General features: G+C 46.1%; 1 protein-coding gene across 1 annotated transcript; it reads right to left on the bottom strand.

Annotated features, from left to right (window-relative positions):
- Positions 1-7661: 7661 nt before the first annotated feature.
- On the bottom strand, positions 7662-12157 carry CCK (cholecystokinin). The gene is made up of 2 exons (XM_074150942.1): positions 11902-12157; positions 7662-7798 (listed from the first exon to the last, which is right to left on the bottom strand). The coding sequence occupies exons 1-2, from the start codon at positions 12155-12157 to the stop codon at positions 7662-7664; spliced, it is 393 nt and encodes a 130-aa protein (XP_074007043.1).
- Positions 12158-13970: the final 1813 nt, after the last annotated feature.

The raw sequence follows: 13970 nt of genomic DNA, 5'->3' as shown, positions 1-13970 counted from the left end.
AGCTGCTGCAGCGGGGGGCTGCGTTCTTCACTGAGAAGGGAAGGTACGTGCTCAAGTGAAATACTCCATCCTCCCTGAGCCTGGGTAGCCAAGGATCAGCCCTAATCTTTGACACCGTATGAGGTTCTACCTGTGTTTCTGGGCTGTTACGTGGCTCGGACCCAAGGGGGGGTGAAAAATCCCCCTGTTGTGGCACTGGCAGCGTTGCAGTTCTGCAGCGCTCTGCTCACTCCTTGCTCTGTTCTCCCCGCGCAGCAGCCGCCCTCTCTGCCTGCAACCTGGGCCCGGGCTTGCCTCCCTCCTCTTGCTCCGCATCACGCGGGAGCGCTGGCTCTCGTCTGCGCAGCCCTCTCAGCTGCCGTCCCTTCTTGCTGAGCTGCACTGGGTGCTGTGGCACTGCGGCGGCACTCAGAGTCATATAACACAGGAAGCATCTTTTTCTGGGTATCCCCTTTTTACACCTTTTCTCCTTCCCAGATTAATAGCTTTTTTTTTTTTTTTTTTTTCCCCTTAACTCATCCTTGCTGGTGTGCACGAATGCTCCCGCAGTCGTCTAAATCTTTGGCTTGGAAAGAATGGGGGGTGGTTGTTCATGTTTTATTGCTATTTTGTGACTTTTAAAAAAAGTATCCAGAAGGATGCATGTGATGCTGGGTTTGCTCACTGCTTTGTTCGGAGATAAGCATCTCCTGTGCCAGCCAAGTGAACAGCGATGGTGTTTAATAAGCAAGTACATGTGGATATACTGACTTCCAGACTGTCATGTGTCTGAAGATGAATTATAAGCGCAGCTTTCCCAAAGGCCTGGAACTCTAGGGGAAACTTGGGGCTTTTACAACCGTGAAAATCCAGAGGTTTACTGTTCACTGAAGGCCCTACAGAAGAACTGGGCTTCGAGGTTGTGTTCCTGGGGAAGGAAAACTGATCAAATACTCATGTTGACAAAATAGGCCACAGGGAAACCAAAAAAGAATGTAAGTGCAGCCCACTGAGGTCAAGGGAAATCAAAGCTGAGTCCGGCAAAACTGCTCAAGTTACAAAAGGAGCAACTGGACATTGTGCAAGGGTAGGAGGTTTACCGGTGTGCAGGACCGTTCTCTGTGAGATGCTTCACACTGGTGATTTCAGTGGATTTTGGAGGAAACACCCTGTTTCTGCTTCTGGAAACAATACTGGTGTTTGGAGAGTGTCTTAGTTTCTCCTTCAGGACAATAAATTATGCCACAGGGTAGCAGACTGCATGAGCCATCTGGAAACTCAGCCCACCCAACATATTAATGCACTCGGATGATTTCAAAGCAGAAGAGAACTACTGCATAAACTAAACCTCAGAAGGCCAAGTGGCTGATGAATTGGTGCTTCTGCTCTGAAATAGTCCTCCGTTCTTGCAATATCCAAGTATCTCAGAAACTTTACTGGATGCATCTTCGCTATAGCACAGCAAGGAACATCCACCTCTGAAAGCTGGGTTGCAGGTGAGAGGAGTGTGAGGTACTGAGAACTGTGTGTCTGAGGCTGGGCTGTGGACACACAGGATGTTCTTTGGAGAGCCAAGACGGGTATTTCAGCATTTTGAGATCCTTCCATCCTTCCTTTTGCAATGTCTCCAAAGCTCTGGATGGCCCCACAACGTAACACCGTGGTGCGCAGAAGTTTAACAGTTGCTCCCAACTTCCTCAACGCGTTTGTTGGCAACTCCCTACATCGAACTGAAAAGTCCGGCGGTGTCGGTGAGAAGCGTCCTGCCTTCCTCTGGTACAGGCAGGATCTGCAGCCTGTCACTTGTATTCACGCTGAAGAATTAGCATTGTTCAGCTGTGTTACGGCGGCGTCACGCTGGGTGCCGTTCAGACCTACTTTAAGTCAGTTAACAAGCCAATGAAGACCACAGAATGGCAAGAAAAATAATAAAAGGCCCACGGTTCCTGGTGTTTAGCAATGTCCTTAGCTGTAACGTAGGCAGTGGCCTTTCCTGTGAGAATGGCAGATACTCAAGAAGTTGATAATGTTTGTATTTAAAAGATTATAGAGATTTTTGTCCGGCTGAAATAGGCTTCAAGCTGTGCTGCATCCAATCTGTTCAACTGACACAGGCACTTAGGAATGATTAAAGCTTTAACGAGCCCACAGCCAGATTTATTTTTTTCTTCCTTTAAGAGGATTTTAATGAACTCAGGAGATACAAAAATTGACCGTATAGAAAAACCTTTCACTGCTCCGCCAGGACATTATAACATTCGCATTTTGTCTGACTTGCGAATTCCTCCGCTCGGGCTGTGGAGAGGGACCGCCTGGCTTGGGACACTGGAGCTCACCGAAACACATAGAACTGGGCTGCAGCTGGGAACATCTGGCCGCTGCATGCCCCCAGCACATCCCAGCCGCTGCCCCACGTGCGGCGAGGATGGAGGGGCCAGCGATGCAGCAAAGGCTGGGAGAGCAGAGCAGGATCCGCACGGGTTCCTGTATGAAATCCCAGGGCAGGTGCCACTTCAGGATCCACACGCTGCCCCAGCTCCTGGGGAGAGCTGCCCCTTCTTGCTCTTGGGGGGCTGCCTGGTTTTTCCCCTCACTCCCAGGAGAAGCACTTGCTGCTTCCACCCTCTTCTCACAGCTGCCGCCGACTCTTCCCTGCTCGTTTACCCGGAGTTTGCAGTAAGCTGCTCTGTTCGTGGAGATTTGCCCAGCACCTGTTTTGAAATTAAGTTAAATAAAGCTGGAACAGAGCTAATTCAATCAGGCACACGGAGGAAACAAGCTGTCTTTAAATGCAAAAAGGTATTGATTTGCTATTTTGTCAGTGTTAATTTGGCCCCTACACACGCACTTCCATAGAGACGCGTTCAAGTACAGCTAAATTAAATGTCGGAGAGTTGGCGGTGCCGGGAAACACACCTCCCAGACAAGCACCAGGAGGTTGTGCCAACGTGCTGCCGGGTGGGCCGAGATCTGCAGGGCACTTCTCAGCCCAAAGCCTTTGCTGGACCCGAGGGCCTCGTACCCAGCTGCAGGGGCTCCATCCCCGAGGCTGCTGTCTCCCCTGGGTTAAAGCTGAGCGGCCTGGAGGGTCACTCGTGCCCTGGGATGAGCATTGCAGCTACCAGGCTTGCTTGACTTCCCGGAATTTGCCGGCCCCCCTGTTCAGCTCCAATTAGCACCTCCAGATCAGCCGGGAGCTGAACTGCGCCCCAGCAGCCTTTGCAACCTTCTCCCATCTTGGGAATTTCTTTTGCTCCCATAGGAGCAGGTGACTGATGTTTTCAGGAGGAGGAGGACGTTGCTGAGCTGCTTACAGCCAGCTTCCCCTCGCCTCCAGGAACGTCCTGGAGCAACAGTTCCTCCTACCATGACAATTACCTCAGTATCCCAATCCACTTCTCCCGAGTGTTAAGAATGAAGAAGAGATATCCCCTGCAGCTACAAGGTTGTATCTTAGCACCACCATGTCAGTCCCGAGCTGGGTTTTAGGGGGTAAAGAAGGGTTCTTTAGACAGAATTGAGGCCTGTAGGTCCTGACTTGCAACCCTGAACGGTTCCCTGCCCGGTGCTCCGGCTCCACGCAGGTGCCTCACCTGAGCAGGGCTGTGGATGTGTGGCGTCGCCGTGCCTCGGGCTGCATCTCCATGCAGGTCTGTCAGGGCTGGGCAGCTCAACACCTGCCTGAAATCCAGAGGAGGCTCAGGAAGAAGCTCTTTTCTGTTAAAAGACTGAGGGACGGGTGGCCCCCTGAAAAGCACCTCCAAACACAGCAAATGTACCACGGCAGGATCAGGACAACTGCAAAGCACGTGTTCATTTGATACTTCTTTCAACGCCCAGTCAGGAGGCAGCCCTCATTTACCTGGAGATAGGAGGAAAAAAAAAAAAAAGAGATGAAATCGGGTAATTTTTAAATCCTCATTTGGATGCCAGGCGCATCACTACAAGTCTGTCTGTTTATTCCCCTGGTCTATTTTACAGCTCTGTTACAGCTTATATATTAAAACTGGCACGTGCAGTGACTGTAAAAAAAAAAATTAGACCAAGGTTTCTCTGAAGCTCCCCAGCATCCAGGAAAGGTGGCAGATGTGATTACTTACAAATCTCGTGCTGGTGGAGGGCTGGCAAAGGAAAAATAGCGCTTCTTCTAATCGCTCTCAAAACCAGACAAGCTTTGCAATAGCATCACAGGGGGAAAGCAGATTTCACGGGTGGAACTACTTCTTCTGTAATCGGCATTTTTGTGATTTAAAATGAGCAAATGCTCGGTCAAAGGAAAGGGTGATGGTGGCTTGGCAGGGGTGGAAGCATTATTTTGTGCCTGGGAATCATGCCTTGAACAACGTGTTCACCTGTTGGGGATACAGAAAGTCCCAACCCTGATAACTGCGAGGGCAGTGAAGTCCCTCCAGCCCCCCCCGGGGACCATGGTCTCGCTCTCAGGGCAGGAGTTTGGCCACACAAGGGACGGGGCCGTGGGACTCCTCTTACCTGGGTGCCTTGTGAGCAGCCAGGGGGTGACACCACTTCAGTGTGTGGCGGGTGATGAAAAGGTGCCTCTGTCCTGGGGGAGCCACTTGCAAAAGCCCCTGAAGCCATTATCCAGCTGTGCTGAGGGTCATGCACTTTCATGGACATCTTCAGAGACCTTTGGAAGGCAGAGGAATAGGATGAAATATCTTCATCCCTCCATTCCCCTGCTTGGAGAAAATGAGACAGAAGAAGAAAAAAAAAAGGTTGTGGTGGTTTTTTTTTCCTAATTACAACATTCCCGAGCAATGAGGGTAGATTTGTAACGTCACCCACTCCTCCCAGAACCCCCCAATATTATAATCCTACATCCTTCAATAAGGATAGAAACACTTTTAAATATCGTTTGAATGTTCCTGTCGCTAAAAGACCGTAAAGTGGAAACTTAGTTTTCTCTCAACTTACTTTTAAAGAAACATCACTTTGGTGAGAAATGTCTGCATTTTTAGATTACTTTGTATTTTCCTCAGTTAAAAAATAATAATAATTAATTAATTGGTTGAAAGTTTTGGGAAAAATGGGTGCTTTGGACTGTTTTCTTGTGGGCAATAGTCAAAACTAAGGAGAGAAATCAGGTGTTTAGAGACTCATTATGCTTGGAAAGGAACTGAGAAAAGCCAGACTAGGTGGCTTGGAAACTGGTTGACTGGACGAGCTTGAGAGGGAGAAAAGTTCATGGAGAAAAGCAGTTCCACTTTTCAAGAGGAGATCCACAAAAAAGAGAGGTTTGGTATTACTAGAGAAGAAAATTCCCCATTACCGTTCGCTGAAGTCTCCCTTTCCTTGCGGATTTCTGCAGTGCTCTCTCTTTTTCTCCCAGATGCTCCTGGGAACCACACAAAACATTTCTATGTTCGGACCATTTTTTTTTTTTTTTTGTCTCCCGGTCTTCTTGGTTTTGGTAGAATTTTGGTTTAGTACAAATGTTCTGTGTGTAGTTTTCTGTGCATTGTTTTTGCGTACTACCTGCTGGAGAGATCACTACAGAGATGCTCACCTGCCTCTTTCCTTTGGCAAGCACCTCCTTTTCAGCATATGAAAAATGCATTCCTTTACTTATTAATGTATATATTAAGGAGAAATTCTGTGAATTCTGAAATTCTGCAATGCAAAATCACCCCCTTTTTCAGTTTAGGGAATTCCTTAGCTGTGAGAACCAGCTGCTGAGGCAGACCCAGGAGGGGTTACCTGGAGGAAGGAGAAGAGCACAAGTCATAGAATCATAGAGTCATAGAATCATAGAATCATAGAATCATCCAGGTTGGAAGAGACCCTTGGGATTATCGAGTCCAACCATCTACCCTACTCTACAAAGTTCTCCCCTACACCATATCCCCCAACACCACATCTAAACGGCTCTTAAACACATCCAGGGATGATGACTCAACCACCTCCCTGGGCAGCCTGTTCCAATGCCCAACCACTCTTTCTGTGAAAAATTCTTTCCTAATATTCAGTCTAAACCTACCCTGTTGGAGCTTGAGGCCATTCTCTCTCATTCTGTCATTACCTGTGTGAAGAGACGAGCACCAACCTCTCTACAGTGTCCTTTCAAGTAGTTGTAGAGAGTGATGAGGTCTCCCCTCAGCCTCCTCTTCCTCAAACTAAACAGTCCCAGCTCCTTCAACCACTCTTCATAGGATTTGTTTTCCAGGCCCTTCACCAGCTTCGTTGCCCTCCTCTGCACCCGCTCCAGCACCTCGATATCTCTCTTGTATTGAGGTGCCCAAAACTGGACACAATACTCCAGGTGTGGCCTCACCAGTGCTGAGTACAGGGGCACAATCACTTCCCTACTTCTGCTGGTCACGCTATTTCTAATACAAGCCAGGATGCCGTTGGCTTTCTTGGCCACCTGGCCACACTGCCGGCTCGTATTCAGCCGCTTGTCAATTAGAGCCCCCAGGTCTCTTTCTTCCAGGCAGCTTTCCAGGAAGAAAACAAGTAAAACACCTTGTGCAGGAATGACGCTGAGGGGACTCGCTGGACAGTCCCCAGGGTGCCAGTTTTGCACAAGCAGGGCTTGCTACCTGGCTACCAGAGTGGGGCTCGCTGCCCTGTGCCAGGTAAGGGCTGGGCACCATCTCCCTCCTTCTCCCCAGGCAGGCAGGCGACAACCAGCTCGGGCTGCTGGAAGCAACCCGTTTCTGTTTGGCACACTGCGACTAGGCTGCTCTGATGCCTTCTTCCCCTCCCCTTCTCCCCCTCCCCCTTGAATATGCAGAAAAACTTCTTTCCTGTGAGGGTGGCAGAGCCCTGGAAGAGGCTGCCCAGAGAGGTGGTGGATTCTCCATCTCTGGAGACATTCAAAACCCGCCCGGACACGTTCCTGTGCAACCTGCTCTGCGTGGACCTGCTCTGGCAGGGGGGTTGGACTAGATGATCTCCAAAGGCCCCTTCCAACCCCTACCATTCTGTGATTCCCTCTGGAGCATCTTCTGCTCTGTTCAGGGAACTTTCCTCGCCCCCTCCCCAAATGAACGCTTGGCTAACCACACGGCAGGGAATGCTCTGTTTATTCCGTGATTCGCAGCCGTCAGCAGAACTTTCACATCTAGTTGACAACATAAAATAAATAAGCCAGGAAGGTGAAACACTGGTGTCATTCCTCTTTTTCTTTTAGTTTTAGCACTGTTGACTATTCATGACAAACAGGTGGGTTTGGTGTATAACTCAATCCCTTACAAATGGGGTCACCATGAAGACAGCTGGCCTTTTCTGGCTGTTGTGGTTATAGTTGGACAGGCTCCTCTTAGAGTTCACAGCTATCGGGATTGTCACAGGATCTCTCTGAAAAGTGGCTCATTTGTCTGAGTGCTCAGCGCATGGAATGTATTTACATTGCAGAATGAAGGCATTTTCCTGCCTCTCTTTACAGTAAGACACCCAGCAACATGCGGTGACAGGACAAGAAGGGATAAGTGAAATCATTTTAATATCAGTGTATGAGAAACCACAAAAGAAAGAAAACATTTTCTGGAAAATTCTGCATATGCGTATATTGCATTGTATAGTCCTACAGACAAATTTACATCAAATACATGAGATATTTTAAAACACTGATTCGAAGAGGACAACAAATTAATTTTTCTCTTTCTGTACAGACATGGGAGTGTGATTTTTTTTTTTCTGTTGCTATAGTTTGCTGTTCTTTAGGAGGAGTACTCGTATTCTTCAGCACTGCGGCGTCCAAAATCCATCCAGCCCATGTAGTCTCTGTCATTTATCCTGTGCGTGGGATCAATGCTCTGTACCCTGTTTCCCATAACGGAGAGCCTTCCGGTGGGACCTAAAGAAAAAGTATTTGGGAGAGCAGAGAGTAAGTGGACACATTTTTCAGCTTCATCCGTTTTCTGATCTGTTTTGTACTCATGAGCAGATGTCTGCAGTAGTTCAAGCTGTTTGATTTAACACAGGCCACGTAACACCACTGTCATGTCACCGGGGAAAACGTCAGAGAAGCGTTATGGGTAATGTTCTGAAAGCGGCTTGGGTTTTTCCTGTAAAATAAACAGATTTTTTCTCCCTCCTGATTGCCAGGAAGGAATATGGGTGCGTTTCTCCCTTTTCCTTTCTATTTCACTGGAAAGAGAAAGTCCGAGCCATTTCTCACTCTTCCTGTCGGCCCACCCCCTTGCTGGCTGATGTTGGGAGAATTGCTCTAGAGGCAAAATAACCCTGCTTGCGAGCGGGCTCGGGCCCGAGACAGGACCCCGCCACAGTCCCATGTTGCTTGAAGAGCCATAAATATAAGTACAGGAGCTCTTGCAGTGCAAATTCAGTAACAAGCAAAGCAGAGTTATGAATCCCAGGTTTTGTGGTGAAGTGGGAATAGTCCTTAGAGAAAGAGGACTTAGAGAAAGTCCTGGAGAAAGTTGTGTCTGGGATTTAGAGATATCTATTGCTGGAATTATACAGGGCTTATTACTATGTCAGTGGTATTTTCATTGCTTATCCAAAGCTTTCGTAATTTTTTCCACAGCCGGGCTGGATGCTGGTCTCTGATCTCACCTTAGCCTTTCTGTCATCCTTGATCGGGGCATCAAAGAGATGCAAATTATTTGCAAAGAGAATTTATGCTTTAAAAAATAGGACGTCATCCTCTGTTTCGACATCGTCACATTATGTAACTAAAAAGCAGGGAAAGGTAAATTACTTCTCTCTGTGCTCCCTGAAAACAGGAAAAATCGGCATATGCCAATAATTAGATTGAGCTTAATCCTTGAGTGAGGAAGGAAGAGATTCGATACACCAGTATTCAATGCAGACTGAGGCTTGAGGAATACTTGAGCTGATCAAAAAGGAAAAGCAGCCCAAATCAATCCCCACAAATCCAAATTGACACAATTGCCTTGCTTGCAGTTTCTTGTGTTTTAAAGACACCTTTGGTGACTGTGCTTTTATATTTCAAGGTTTTCCTCACATAATGATTTATAATGAACGTGATCCATTAAAACCGAAAACAACTGCCTCATTTTGTTAGTGGTTGCAGAGGGCTAGGAGAGTTAGAGGTACTAAAAAAAGAAATCAGCCGTGTTTTAGATATTTACCTAAAACAAAGTGGCAAAAAAATTAATTATCTCTAGAAAAGAATATTTGTCTACTGTTAAATGCTCAAACCTCATGAAATTCACATTCATAATTCAAAATATGTAACAAAGTCAACAAGAATGGCTTCTTGGCACTATAATCAGGCAGGGCTAAGGCAGCACAGAACCATCTCTCAGATGTTGGTATTTAAAAGACTTCTCAGCCTGCAGTGACCTGTGGGCTGTAATGGCTCCCCTGGTGCTATTATGGTCTGGCCTGGCAAGGGCTCCTTAGAGGACACTAAATGTGTGTGTCACTGACTTGACAAGCTACGATGTCTCATTTACACAGTGCCAGATTCATGCTGAAAGCCTGGAGATGAAGTTAATTGAAAGCCAGGGGTCATAAACAGTAAAATGAATTTCTTAAGAGCACCACGATCACCCTTCCTCAACCCACCAGAGATGGCCTGCAGGATCAACATAAAGCAAATGCATCCAAGAAGTTTGGTTAGGAGGCTGCCGTCTAGCCTTAACCTCTTGAGAGAATTTAACTCTCTCACTGTTTTAACCGGAAATACTGTCCAAAATCAGCCTTTCTATTAATCACAAGGGCAAATGTCATCAATGATGAGTGTTAAGACCAGTAAATGCCCAGATGCTCTTTCCCCTAGATGGAATTTTCTAGTGAGTCTTATGGTTTAGACAGGTTACAAGTGACTAATGCAGTAGAAGTGAGTGTTCTGCAGAGATTTCTGAAATACTGCCCAGAACCTTTATGTTAAATGAGACTATAATGTTTTGATGGGAACACTGTAGGTACTGTAAGTAAATACTGTTTGTCCCCTGTGAATCTTCTCTTCTGTAACTAGCAAGTACATCTACAGACCAGCGTCCAACTAGCGTTGTCATGTCACAATAATCCCCCATCATCTGCCAACAGTCACTTTGTAGAGTTAATTAGGTATGTCAATTAACAAGTAAGCAGGAAATTCTCCCTCATATTAATACTTACCAAAAAGACTTCTTAAATCCAAAGTGTTTTTTTCCACTCCCTCTGATTAAGCTATTTGGAAATGTCAGCCAGATATTGAAGAGAATATAATGGCTACATAAACTAGAATGAGGAGTTTGGTTTCCATGTAGGTGAGTGACAGTGACTACACAGGGGAAAGGTAGGAAGGATTCTGTTTTGCAGATTCCTGCAGTAAGATTTTTATTCAGTGCAGCATTAATTGTAGCCCTGAATTGTGGATTTTCATATCTGAATTCTCTTTCCACTAGATTATGTGAACTGCTAGAATAAGTTCTTTAATGGATATTGTGCAAATTGGTAACATGAGATGAAGTCTCAGACCATACTAAAAGCGGTTCTGTTTCTGTTGTTTGATTTGGTCCTATGCTGTGTACACAGATGAATGTGTATGGCTGTATTTGTGACGCATAAAATATATGTGGCATCTCTAAATTGCAGACTGCCATCAAAAATAACAATAGGATTATGCCTAGCACAGAGGTCAGCAGTGAGGCTCAAGAGGGGAGGGTTAAATGATCTGCCTCTGGTTGTGTGGAGAGACAGAAGAGGAGAAATCTCCTACATAAAGTGAATTTTATCCTAAGCACAGTCTGGGACTGGGAGTGAATTAATTTCTCAACGTCTGTATGTCCAGCTAATCCTCATTACTGCCCTCCCCTCGGCCCTCTTTGCTTCTCAGATGTCCTCTTTCCCTGCAGTACAGTGGATAGACTGGAGTGAAGCTATCACAAGTAAACAAGATTTGTGTAGTGGCTTTTGTTGAGGTTGGCACTCAAAAGGCTACAGCAATTAGTCTGCCCGTGGTGTTACTCTACTGAGATAGAAAGCAATACAGAGATGAGACAGTTCAAAAGGAAAAATGTTTTCTTGGCGGGGGGGGTTCAGTGGGAAATAATTTTGATCCTTCGTTTTCACTGGTAGCACAGACAGCATGTGTTTGTGTCGATGTAAAACACATGCTGCATGATGTCAATAGGGACAGCTTTACTCCTCTTACTAGCTCATGTATGTAATGTAATTAGTGACTCCAGTGACTAATAAATCACATGATAAGAATGAAGCCCTTTAATTTCACTACTCTACTGATGCTTCACACCCTTGTTACAAATGCAGTGCCATGGAGGTTTTAAGTAACTGCAAGATTGTGTTCCAAGGCTGCTTAGGACCAAAAATCTATCAGGAATTGACATGTTCTGAAGCATATGTGCTTTTACTTATCACAGCTTTTAGGTATTGTGCTCATAAACACAAGTGCTGAGCTTTCAAAAGCTTTCCCACTTTTGTAACTTCTTCTAGGAACAAATACATGGAAAACCCAACATACAGAAGATTTCCCTGGTACGGATATTTCTGACTGAGATGAGGTTCGCCATTTGGTCTTTATTTAGCCTCAGAAAAGTTTTCCTGCTCTTCTAACTTCTAAAAAGGGAGGGAGGATGTTAACTAAATTAAGAAGTTTGAAGAAAATGCAATTACTGTATTTTATATGAGATACAACATGCTGAAAATAAAACCAAAATAATTATAAGGCTATGAAAAGAGCAAGTTAAAAATAAAAGCTGTGACCTGACAGCTAGGTTACATTTTCTTCAGCTACCTGCACGCAGGCTCTCAGTCAGTAGCTGCTATGTACAGATCTATTTGGGGGGGAATTTCGTAGTAAATAAGACAATGTTCTCTACTTCAGGAATAACCAGGCAAAATCTCTGCCCTGTCTTCTCTAGGAAATCACGCTAGATGATGACGGGGTTATCTTAACATCTAGGTATCCCTGCTGGAAATTCCACTGACACAGAAGTAGCACAGTAAGTAAGCTATAATCAGTACCTTTTCTGGCTTGCTGGAGATACTTGGCCAACAAAGCGCCGATGTTAGCTCTCTGGTCAATGCTTCCATCCAGTCGCGACACAGATTTCAGCGGGCCAGTAGACGAAGGGGCACGGATATGCCGGTGACGTTCTGTCAAGCTCTGCTCGAGCTCAGCAGCCAGTGGATTCCCATTGTGCGAGCCCACAGTTTGCTGTCCGAAAGAGCTCACTGAGAGCACAGCAAGGAACACGCAGATGCATATACCACTGTACATCGCTGGAGAGAAAAGGAAAAATAGGCTGTTAAAATGACCAGATTTACTACGTTCCATGTTGTCCCTACGCCCATCTTCCATTGAGCCTGCTGGTTTCTGAGCAAACCGGGGTTGTGTTGAGTTTTTTTTAATGCAGGTGACCAGTCTTAAGACTTTGATCAGTCTTAAGATGGAAAACATGTATGCAAATAGTTAAATATCCCTCGATAAGAAGAAGATACACTGGAAGGAATAAAACTAATTCATTGCAGTATGTGCTATGTCTCCTTGATCTACTCCATTCCTATTTGCTTTTCTTTTTTGGAAGCTGTAGGTCATTAAAATTTAAGGGAGATGAATCCAGCTCTGTGAAAAATCTCAGGATTCAAACACTTCAGCATTTTGCTGTTGTACTAAAAACTGCTGTTATTACAAATACTCAGTTTTGACAAGTTCTTTGAAGAGGCTTTACTCTATCAACCCTTTATTGGTTTGAACTTTAGTGTTCAAGAGGTTTCCCCTCATCATACACAAAAAAGAAAAACAAAAAGTTATCCTAAGAAAAGAAAAACCCCAAAATCTAACACCCTGCCCTCCCTCCTCCCCCCAAGCATTTTATCTAAAAGCTAGTGGTAAAAGCTGTTTAGTTAAAAGTGTTAAGAAATAATGTGCAACTTAAGAATATTTTTCATGGGAAAACAAAAGAGAATTCAAGTGTAACAGATTTTTTTACAGCTTTCTTTAACAAGTATTAGACAAAACGATTTCATTGTACGAGATTGTTTGATCATATGAGCTGAAATAGTATTTTTCTGGAAACACAGAAATTACTCTCAGCTTTTAGAAAAAACAAGGTACCTCTTAATGCTAGAGGGGTAATTTCCCATTATAAATATACGTGACTTACCTAATCTATGTGAGAATTTTTGAATTGTTTAAGTTTTTGAACAGTATACTGAACATAGCATTTTAATTTTAGAAGAGGAGAAAATTAAGTTTATTTGCCCACCACATACGCTAGAAAGAAAACATCTGCAATGCATAAAATACGTTCTTTTAGTATTGTTAGGAGATGAATGAAAAGTGTCAAAAATGTCACTCCAGCATGGTTATTAGCGGTGTACCCGGTTTTTTGGGGGGTTTTGGTACTTAGAAACCAAAGGTGCGTTGCGTCCTTTCCACAGAGATATCTTTACAACCGACCTGTATTTTTTTTTTTACGCATATATATACGTATTCATGTACACACTGACGATTCCGAACACACAAAATCTCCTCATCCCCGGTAGTTGTTCCTTTGGCAGCTCGCTCCTTCAGGGGGAGCGCTCCCCCCGCTCCGAGCAGCCCCGCCGCCCCCCGCAAACCCTCTCCCGGCGCTGGGGACCCCGACCGAGCCCTCCGGCACCCCCCGCCCGGTGAGGAGCAGCCTGAATTCCTCTCCTCCCCCCGCCAGGCCGGACCCGGGAGCGCTTCCTCCGGCAAAGTGCGGGAGATGCCTTCAGAGCCGCCGCACAGGTAAGCGCCAGACACCCCCATTTGGTGTGTGTCGTCCCGTCCCCCCCCCCTCGCCTCCAACCCCAGCAGAGGTGCGGTCACAGGAGGAGCGACGGGTGCTTCCTACCTTTCCGCTGCGCCTTCCCGAGCTCGGACCCGAGGAGGGGAGCGAAGCCCGTTGTGTGCCCAAGGCAGGGAGGGAACTTAGGGGCGACTCAGCCTCGGCCCCTTAAATAGCGGCGGGCGCCGCGGCGGTGTTTGCACAGCTCTGACGCAGGCTCAGCCCCAGCCCCCCTCCCCCGCCCCGGGGTGGATACCTCCCCCTCCCCCCGCTCCCCCC

This window comes from Numenius arquata, chromosome 7, assembly GCF_964106895.1.
Source record: "Numenius arquata chromosome 7, bNumArq3.hap1.1, whole genome shotgun sequence".
Lineage (NCBI taxonomy): Eukaryota > Metazoa > Chordata > Aves > Charadriiformes > Scolopacidae > Numenius > Numenius arquata.
Note: the sequence above shows the minus strand (reverse complement) of the source record. Positions and strands in the feature narration are given on the sequence as shown.

What these genes read in the sequence shown, in the direction of transcription:
- CCK (XM_074150942.1), bottom strand. Translation starts at nt 12,157, where the DNA reads ATGTACAGTGGTATATGCATCTGCGTGTTCCTTGCTGTGCTCTCAGTG. An exon ending in TCTCCAGCAAGCCAGAAAAG is followed by an intron (nt 7,799 to 11,901) that starts GTACTGATTATA and finishes CTTTTTCTTTAG; the next exon opens with GTCCCACCGGAAGGCTCTCC.